This window comes from Arachis hypogaea, unplaced genomic scaffold (assembly GCF_003086295.3).
Source record: "Arachis hypogaea cultivar Tifrunner unplaced genomic scaffold, arahy.Tifrunner.gnm2.J5K5 arahy.Tifrunner.gnm2.scaffold_285, whole genome shotgun sequence".
NCBI classification, from domain to species: Eukaryota; Viridiplantae; Streptophyta; class Magnoliopsida; order Fabales; family Fabaceae; genus Arachis; species Arachis hypogaea.
The window spans coordinates 1-10,624 of NW_027255606.1; the positions used below are offsets into that span (position 1 = coordinate 1).

The following is a 10,624-nucleotide window of genomic DNA, read 5'->3' on the forward strand; positions in this document are numbered from 1 at the left end:
AATCATATCAAGATATTAGAAATTAGTTACCAATAAAATTAAAAAAAAGCATAAAAACTAAACTCACTAAATTATCTAGGGCCCTTAAAAAACTTTTAATAAATTGAAAAAAAAAAAAAAAAAAAAAAAAAAAAAAAAAATAAAATAAATAACATAGATAATAGAATAAAAAGAATATAAAAAACCATTTAATATATCTATTGTATCACTATTGGTTTAGTATTTTCATTATTTACCTATACTTTTTTTTGTTTTATGTAATATCTATATAATATTATTTTAGTGAGTATATATTATGAACGTATTATAAAATCTCAATTATAATGAGATATACATATTAAAATTATTATAAAAAAATTTTATTCTTTCTATTTTATTTCTTTATCTACTTTTTTTTTGTTTATTCTACAATACTTTATTAGCATGAAGCTATGATCAAATTTGAGAAAGAAAAGGCATAGGTAATAATTTTATGTTATGTTAAAATTTTATCATCTTAAATTTAATGCTCTTATATATTTAAAAATAACTATTTATCACGGATATTAGATGTTAAAATTTATCTTGATTCAAAAGGTCTTTGAGACACTATAAAATTGATAATAAAGCATCTAAAAGGATAAATCTAAAGCTATGATATGCATTTGTCATCATCTTGATGAAACATTGAAGAATGAATATCACACTTTGAAAGATCCTGATCTGTGAAAAAAATCTTTGAAAAGTTATAATCACCAAAGACAATGATATTTTTTCAAATCTATTATGAATGTATACAATTGTGCCTATAAATTTTAAATCCATAAAGAATATAATTTTTTAATTTTTTAAATTACCTCACAAATAAAAATTATGTAAAAAAAAGATATTTGATAACGATATGTTAGAAAAAATTATTCGATCGATCTTCCATACCTCGAAGCAGCAATATTAAGAAAAAGATTTAAAAATATTCTAAACTAATTGCATATTTCCTTGTTGCTAAACAAATAATGAATTTCTCATGAGAAATCATAAAGGATGTCCAGCCGGTATCGTCTCATTTTTTTAAGTAAATGCAGCAAATTATAACCTCAAAAGTGGTAAATGACAAGATTTTGATAAAAAAAATTATGGAAGAAAAAAAATTCACAAGAAGTGGGATAATCATGAAAGAAATAATAGGAAGAAGAAGAAACAGAAAATAAAATGCTTTCATTGTGGCGACTGGCGATAAGGGTCGTTGGTTATGTACCTGTTGTATTTCAAAGTATTCAGTTAATTTTTATCAAACAATCAAACATCTTTAAAGAAAGATGATAAACGAATGAAAACAAATTTCGTTTTAAAAGATTTGCTAAAAATTACACACTAATTACGAAGTATTTGATTTTTTTGAAGATTTTGAAGAAAATATTAATTATTTAATCAATGATAAAATATTTAATAGTTAGATTTATCGTTTTTTATGTTTTGTATGTCATAAAATGTAAAAAAAAAATTTGTTGAATTTTATTTTTATATATTTGAATCTAAAGTTTAATGCATTTGAATATAATATTCAATAAAATATTTATGTTTACATTTTATTAAGAATTTGAAAATCATTAAATCATATGTCAAATCATCTCTAAAAAGAAAGAAAAAAAATTGGTATATGTACTTTTCCAAAATACGATTTTACTATTCATGCACCTTGATTCGTTTTATTTTATTTTTCTATCACATATATAAAAGGTTTGAAATTTTTCATATTATAATCATATTATTATTATTATTATTATTATTATTATTATTATTATTATTATTATTATTATATTATTATTATTATTATTATTATTGTATTTGAAAAAAAATAACAAGAACATATCATGAAAATTTGTCTTATGAATAGGATAAGTTTGTATACCATTCTAAAAAATAATATGTATTTTTTTATCTTACTTCCAAAATATATATTAATATTATTATTAGCTTAGACAATTTATTTGTTTTTCAGTTTTTTTTAATTTTAATATTGAAGGAGAAGGAACACTTCTGTAAATGTATTCAAAAAAATTTTAACACTTAGAATAAGAATGTTATTAAGAGAAAATTAAAGAGTGTTTGGAATAATTAATGATGCCACCTTGGTTCAATAGATTTCTAATAAGTTGATATTGATATAAATTGAGTTGATTTATTATATTTTTTTATGTGATCTTATGTCTTTATGATGCTTATTTTGTGTCTAATGTTGTGGTTTAATTTTGAGTGTGACTTGTTAATAATCCTGGTTTGACTAGCCTATGCTATGTGTTACAGGATGAGTTTTATGATGCTTCTAAAGTTTCTTTGATCCTTAATCGGATACAAGAGATGTTTACTTACTAAAAAAAATGCTTAGCTTGATAATATGCTCATCATAGAGGATTCACCATTTTTTTATGTTAATTGTGAATTTTTGTTAATTGTGTAATAAAGATTGTACAGATCATGAGTAAATAAAAATAGTTTTATATTATTCTCATTGTATCAATGCAAAACAATAGATATAACTAAGGGTGAGTGAAAATATATTATGATAAGAATACGAGAAATAGTCAAAAATATAAACGAAACAAAAATAGAAAATTTATAAAGTCATTCATTACAAATCTGAAAAGAAACATAAAAATGCAAAATTTAAATAAATAGTTTTCTATTTTATTAATTAATTATTCAAATTTAGTGTTGTAACTTGATTTTATGATTGATTAGTAATGTCTTGACATAAATAAAATGGCAATACAACTTTATTTAAGCATGGATTTGAAGCAGAAATTTTTCGCCTGCAATACAAACACTATTAAAAAAAAAAAAGTAATAATATACAAAATAATTTCATAAAAATAAAAAATGTTAAAAAAAGATTGCAACTTGATAATTTTGGGTGGAATATCTTTTTGTTCATGACATTCTCTTATTTGATTACTTTTCAACCCAATTTTTGAATTTTTTTTTTCTACCTTTGGATTCTTTCTTTTTCTTCTAAGTCTTTCACATTTTCAAGTAGTCTTTCTAGTGTTAAAAAAAAAAAAATTCACCTTCTTATATGTCTCATCTATAACTTGTTCAACGAAATTAGATGTTACTTCAAATTCTGATAATCGAGAGTAGCTAATTTATTTGATTGCTTTAGAACATATACATATACCATATAGTCTTGGTTTTACTTAGTTCTGTTAGTTTTTTTGTTCTATACCCTTCCATACCCCGTTGTTTTAAATATTCTACAACTATAAGTAATTATCAAGCCTTTCATATTGTTAGATATTGTCTACTCCCCATTTTTTAAAAAATGACAACTTGAGATTTACAAATTTGATTATTTTCTTTATGAGAAACAATATAAGCAAAAACAACTCCAATCAAACTCATTTTAAAATAAATTAAATGTAATAAGAGTATACATCTGTGCAGCATACTTTAATAATACTGAGTAAATCATCTTAAGTCGAGGAAGCTCTTACTTTGCACTGTATTAGCAACCCATTTTTTTGCCAGATAAATCTATAGTTTTGGTTCTAGGAAGCAACACCGCCATGTTTGACTTACTAGGCAATAACTTTCAAATATTAATAACATATTATCACAAAAAAATAACCTGAAATAAGTGTTAAAACTTAAAAATATTCCAGCTAAAAAATATTTTAATACACATTTTCTTGTAGTGCTACTACTTGAAGTGCTCAAGTTTAAGTCGACTAGACAAGGAGGGGTTATATATCCTAAAACAATCAGTGCCATGATCCTCATGATGCTTTAAAATGCTTTGCTAAGCGCTCATACCTACGCCTTTTCTGATTCAAATAAATGAAACAAGTTCCTTAGTTTACTCGGTAAGACAGCAGCTTTAATGTGTGAAAGAGAGATACATAAAAGAATGGGACATACCGCGGGAGACACAGAGGGAAAGACCTTACTAAGTGCTATATCAAAATGTCTTGGCTTGCAAGTATAAGTATCACTAGAGGCTTCAACTGAGGTCAAAGCTTCTTCAACTGCGGTATATTTCTCATCAAGAGCAGCACGAGTTGCTTCATCCACCTGTATCATCAAGAAAATGACAACTTCCCCCATTATTCCTCCTTCAAAGGATTATTAAAACAAGCAGGAAAAGATAAAACAGGGACAAACCAATTCAGCAAGGTCTGCGCCACTAAAATTTTCACACGCTTCAGCTATGGCTCCCAGATCCACAGTAGGATCAACAGGCTCCTTCCTTGTAAGAGCTTTCAATATTGAAAACCGCTGGTCAGTGCTTGGCAGAGGAACGTAAAGTTGTTTACCAAGTCTACCAGGACGGAGGAGAGCCTCATCCATCCTATCAGGCCTATAAAATGAGAAATTTACTTCACTGCAATAAGATGGAAACAAAAATAACTAAATAGATATGACAAATAAAATTTTACCTATTTGTTGCACCAATGACAAAAACATTTTGGCGTTGCCCCCCACCGTCTAGCTCAATTAGTAACTGCAGTTGCAAATAATAATGCCATTTTTTAATATTAATGATATCAGAATTATTTATCCAATAATTAGTATTGTTTGACCTGATTCACTACTCGTTCAATGCCTGATCCACCTTCTGCACCACGTTTGGTTGACAAAGCATCCACCTGAAGTTAATTGAATAGTGATAGATAACAGGTATTATTCCCAAATCAATGTAACAGAATACAAGGAACCTAATTCAAGAGTTGATTTCGAATTCTAGAAAGAGACTAATCTCAATAAATGACCGAGTAAACTACCATTTCTAACTATAAAACACTGAAAATATTAACCATGAATTAACGAAATTAGTTTTGTACCCACAAAAGATGGTTTCTACGCGATAAAAATATCGAAACGTTAATTTTATTCATGTATACATTTTGTCAATATTCCCAACTTTTATGGATAACAATAACAACTTCCATCTTTCATGGTTACACAATTTTATTTATTCATAGGTAGAATTATCAACATCATGAATCTTTATGGATAGAAATGGTACTCTATTCTACATGACCTTAACTCATTTCTCCTATAGTCCTACACTTTATTTATAATGACAAACTTCTCTAAGTCGCTACCTATTGGGATCCTTACACACCTTTCAAACAAATTGACCAAACGTACTCAAATTAGAACTCCATATAGGCAACATAAGTTAATATATAAAGCACAGGTCTTGTACATAAATTGTTTACTGAGTACTAACTTGGGGACGACCCCCTCTAGTGCACATATACTTGCACTTAACAATGATTCAATGAATGAATAAATACATAAGAAATTACTTTTATAGTTAGGTCAGACAATTTTGTGTCAAAATATTATAGTTAACATTCATCGAGAGATAAAATAACCAACCTCATCAAAAAATAATATACAGGGTGAACATGCCCTTGCACGACTAAACGTTAGTCGAATTTCTCTCTCACTTTCTCCAACAAATTTATTTAAGAGCTCAGGCCCCTAAAATAATTCAACAATAGCAATTTAAAATAATGGTTTATTCAATATAGTGTAAGTCCCCGTGAAGCAAAACCAAAAATGAATAAGGTAAGATGAAGTATTTAGGCAAACCTTAATATAAATGAAATTAGCTCCTGCCTCATTGGCAACAGCTTTGGCAATAAGAGTTTTACCACAACCAGGGGGCCCAAAAAGTAAAATTCCCGTCTGATTTGCAAACCTAGATGCCTGAAATAGATAAATCCAATAACATTAACCAACCTATGAAATTCAACTAACCACCATTTTCAAGGAAAGGGGAGGCAAAAATCAATCCATTAATTTTCAGATGACAAAATGCAATTAAGGCAAGAATTAAGAGACTGCTACCAAACCAACTATCCGAGAATATGAAAGACTGGAAGGAAGAGCTCGTTTAATCTAATAGCCAATTTTTCTCTATATTAGACTTTAGGACAAGGAAATGAAGTGTACTTTGAAAAAATTACCTGATGAACCTCAGGATATTTTATCGGCCTTATTATTCTATTTTTAAACTCCTTCCTTAAATAATCAAGGCCGCCAACATCTTCCCATTTCTCATCAGGAATGGATGAGAAGCCCTCTCTTCTTAATGAAGGTTGTACAATTTTCAAAGCTTCCTGAATGTATACCCCGTAAATATGAGTAACACTTTTAACAATTATAATAACATTATAGCAACTAATAATAAGACAAAATAAACAAAGAAACAAATCTAGAGCACCTGGAAATCAGACATTGTGTAGACAAGCTTATCCATATCTTCAAGAGGCCAAGGTTCGCCCCACCAGTCTCCAAGATAACTTGTCTCATGTTCCCCTCTCCTTTTGGAAATAATTCTCTTCAAGGCCAAATTACACGCCCCCGTAATCAAGGCTGCCAAATCAGCACCGACATATCCTGGTGTAGACCTGGCTATGTATTTTAGATCCAATGAACCCTGAAGTGGAAGATTGCGAGTGAGCAAAGAGAGGATATGTTCTCTCGACGATTCATCAGGAATGCCAAGAACAAACTCCCGATCAAACCGCCCAGGCCTTCTCAAGGCCGAGTCAAGAGCATCAGGCCTATTTGTAGCTCCAATTACAAGAACATAACTGGGATGAACATTAGAACTGTCCAAACCATTAGCGGATTGCATATGCCTATTTGATTGATCCATGCTGGCAAGTAACTGTGTTACAATTCTTTTCTCCATCTCTCGCTGTAAATTGTCTCTTTTCGAAGCAATTGAATCAATCTCATCAATGAAGACAATTGATGGGGCAGTCCTATATGCTTTAGCGAAAAGCTCTCTGATATTCTCTTCAGATGCACCTTAACAATTCATCGGACGAAAGAGTAAAAAAAATAAGCAGTGCCTGTAATTGGTGTCTAATAACAAAAGAAAGGAAACCTCAAGTTTAAGGAAATGATAACGAAATACCCGATACTCCAGAAACCAACTCAGTAGCTGATATCGGATAGAAGGGAACACGGGTCTCATTAGCTATGGCGTGAGCCAGTGTGGTCTTGCCACAACCGGGTGGCCCATGCAGCAAGATTCCAGTAGTAGGAGTACGACATAGCTTTCTTGGAAGCTCAGGATAATACCATGGAACAATCACTTCTTCCACCAGCTTTTCCAGAAGATCATTCATCCCACCCAAATCACTTAACCTAGGTCCTGCCTTCACCTTAACAAAGCTGCCACCACCATGGTCGCCATTTGAAACGGAACCCTTCAAATTCGACGCCGCCTTCACTTTGCCTCCGCCTCCATTCTTAGCACAAATCTCATTAGTAGCCTTGTCACTATTGGCGACCTCCATTTCAACGTTCTTATCTTGCACGACGTTTTTCATCTTCCTCGCACTATCATCCTTCGTAGGAGTATACGCTTTCCGCAGCATCGTCTTCATCAAATCGACAGCAGGTTCGTACTTCTCCCGGTATTTTGCGTCCTCCGATGTCGAAACAGACACTGTGCTGCCATCATCATCCTCACTGCCGCTGCTCCCGGACGCGCTCAAGCTTGAAGCAGAGGAGGAAGATGCAGAACCCTGAGTTTCTTTGTCGCCCTGCAACCTCTCTTCACCTTCGTCGACTCTCTTCTGTCTCTTTCGGAGCGCGCGTCGACCACTTTCTTCGTCGCCATTGTGGCCGCTGCGCTTGGCAGAGACTTTGGTCGCGTGTTTGGAACGTGGCTCGAGGACTTGTTGAACTAATCGAGTGAGGGCTTGGTGCTTGGTGCGTTGGTAATCGGGGTAAGTGGAGCGGAGGTGGTTAACGATATCATCGACAGTGGAGTGACTGGACATGCACGACTCCAGCCAGCGGCGGAGGGTTCCATGCAGTGACCTTTTACCGTTTCTTCTCCCCATCACACCGTCGTCGTTTTTTGTTTTTCGACACGGTGTTCTGCTGCTGACGGCTACTGTGGCGATGATGGAAGACGACGAAAATTGCTGCTCCAGGGATGATGGAAGGAGAAGAATCGCGGCTATTTCGACTCTGCTCCAGCTATGATGGAGGGAGAAGAAACGCTGCTGCTCCGGCGCTGCTCCAGTTCTCACTCCACCTCCTAATTTAAATATTTAATGTCTCGAGAACCCTTTTTTTTTGTCTTGCGCTGAGCCTAGACCCGAGCCCCAACCCCCACCCGCCCGACACAAAACCCCTACCCCATCGTCTCTATCACAAGTGTCTAATGGCTTTGGGCCTTATCCATTGTTTATCTCTTTTTTGTTATTGAAGGCCTTCAAATTTGTAGGCCTAAGTGTTCTTTGTTTATCCATAGGCTATTTACTATTGTTATGTTTTAAGGTGCTTTGTAAAATCATATAAAACATGATTCACAGTTTCCCACTTTGGCACACATAGTACGATAACGATAATTTTCAGAGACAAAAAAAGTATTGCATTTAGTCCAAAAAAAAAAGAAAGTATTGCATTGGGCGGGTTGGGTTATGGGTTCAGATAGGATTTGGGCTTAGTCCTAGAAATGTCCAAAAAAAGAAAGTATTGCATTAGTTGTTTGCATATAAACTTTTGTAGTCTCTAACCTCTTTTTTTGAGATAAAAGAAAACAAAACTTTTTTAAGGATTTTGTTCAAGGTTCGGAAAACCGGACCGGTCATCAAATCGCTCTCGTTACTGGTTTATTGGTTTATTGATCCAACCGGTTCAACCGGAAGAACCGTTTCAGAATAAAATAATAAATAAATTATATATAAACAATTAAACATCATAAAATATAATTATAGTCTAATATAAATCTTAAATATCTTCCAAATTTAAAACATTATATAAAATGTCAACCAAATCCATATGATCTTATCAAAATACAAAGTTAAATAGTGAAAAGAGCAATGGTGCAAACAACAACAATACAACTAGAAATAATCATTAATCACTCCTAAATTAATTCAAAACAGTAGCATAACAAATAATCACCCTTAAATTAATTCAAAACAGCAGCATAACAAAATCACTAATCACAAATCACAAATTCAAAACACTCCGTGCCATAATTCCATAACAAAACAACAGCATAAGTGCATAACAAGTTAACAACAGCAGCTTAACAAGTCACCAATCAGTAATCACAAATTCCAAACTCAAATCAGCAGCATTACAAAAGACCCAAGAAATCACAAATCACAAATTCAACCTCAAATCCCTGAAAGAGTAACACAGACTCAACTTTCCACTAACCTCAAATCAGTAAATCAGCATTGATCAAACTAAATGTATACCAGCTACCTTCAATTTATTTTTGTATTTTGCAACCCCTGGTTTTCTTTTGCAGCTTTGCTTCCTTCCACTTGATGACATTAGATGTATTGAATCTAATTGCCAACCCTTCATCCAATGGCATAGCCCCCTTAACTGAAAGCCACAATTTGGTGCAAACAGCCACAACACAATGAAAATTAACAATGAAAATTAACAATGAACATTAACAGCATGAAAATTAACCATGTTCTTAACCTAAAGCAGGAGCCAAACACAATGAAAATTAACAGTATGTTCTTAACCACAACACAAGACCATATCAGCAATTCTGCCTACAGCAATTTTGCCTAGTGCCTACAGCATTCAGCCATTCAACAATATTGCAAAAGTGCAAAACAGAGTAAGTTTTCAATTTCCAGCATTCACAAAACAGAGGAACAAATTAACAAGTACAAAGTAACAACTTAAAACAGAGTAACAAATTAACATTTACAAAGCAGCAAAAGTGCAAAACACTAAAACAGCAATAAATTGAACAAAAATCGCGTAACGGGTAAACTAAGAACGTCTTCATGTTTTTGTATCAAACTATCAACTGAGGAGAAAAAAAACCCCTAGGGTGAATTTGAAATACAATAAAATAGAAATTGGAATTAATTTAATTTTAAGAATTAATGAATTATTGAAGACGAAGACCCAAGATGAATTATTGAAGACCGAAGAAGACCGAATTATTGAAGACCCAAGACCCAAGATGAATTGAAGAATTAATATTATGGAACACAAATTGAAGAGGAATTCGAAGTTCAGAGAAGATGAAGAACGATGAGGCACTCACCTGGTTCGAGAGGCCAGCGAAGACGATGGAGGGCTACTGGGCTGGGAACCAGGCGACGATGGAGGGCTACTGGTGCTGAGAACCAGGCGGTGGCGCTGACGACCTGAGCACCGCGGCGACGACGGATGGAGGGCTACTGGGCTGGGAATGCTTCAGACTTCAGAGTGCTAGGGTTCGTTGTGAGATTGAGAAGAACGAATGGGGGTCGGGGGAAGAAGGGGGGTGTTTTCAGACTGGGTCGGGTCGGGTAATCGGGTTTCATTTTCAAACCAACTGAAACCGGCGTCGTTTAGAGAAACCGGCCAGTCACCGATCCGATCGGCCGGTTCACCAATTTTTTAGCGATTCCCTCATAGGCGGTTATTGAAGGAGAATCGAACCGCTTGCATCATCGGTTCGCGGTTAAACCGGTCGAACCGGCCGGTCCGATCCGATTTTCAGAACCTTGATTTTGTTTGGTTAAGGACAAAATAGAAGAAAGGAAATGGAAGAAAAAGAGATCGAGAGACATTTCAATACCCTAACAAAATCATAATATAGCAGACAAATCACAATACAATTTTTGAAGGAAAAATTATTTCA

The 10,624-nt window shown here is 33.3% G+C and overlaps 1 protein-coding gene across 2 annotated transcripts; it reads right to left on the reverse strand.

Annotated features, from left to right (window-relative positions):
• Nucleotides 1-3,545: 3,545 nt before the first annotated feature.
• On the reverse strand, nucleotides 3,546-10,229 carry LOC112796084 (cell division control protein 48 homolog C). Of its 2 annotated transcripts, none has more exons than XM_025838361.3 (12): nucleotides 10,043-10,229; nucleotides 9,232-9,357; nucleotides 6,914-8,464; nucleotides 6,212-6,804; nucleotides 5,955-6,107; nucleotides 5,578-5,694; nucleotides 5,362-5,466; nucleotides 4,557-4,622; nucleotides 4,413-4,477; nucleotides 4,138-4,333; nucleotides 3,895-4,047; nucleotides 3,546-3,800 (listed from the first exon to the last, which is right to left on the reverse strand). In XM_025838361.3, the coding sequence occupies exons 3-12, from the start codon at nucleotides 7,848-7,850 to the stop codon at nucleotides 3,753-3,755; spliced, it is 2,433 nt and encodes an 810-aa protein (XP_025694146.1). In that variant the 5' UTR covers nucleotides 7,851-8,464; nucleotides 9,232-9,357; nucleotides 10,043-10,229; the 3' UTR covers nucleotides 3,546-3,752. The 2 variants fall into 2 exon arrangements, with proteins under 2 accessions (XP_025694146.1, XP_072088005.1); XM_072231904.1 differs by having other exon boundaries at nucleotides 9,184-9,357; nucleotides 10,043-10,224.
• Between the last annotated feature and the right edge of the window lie 395 nt (nucleotides 10,230-10,624).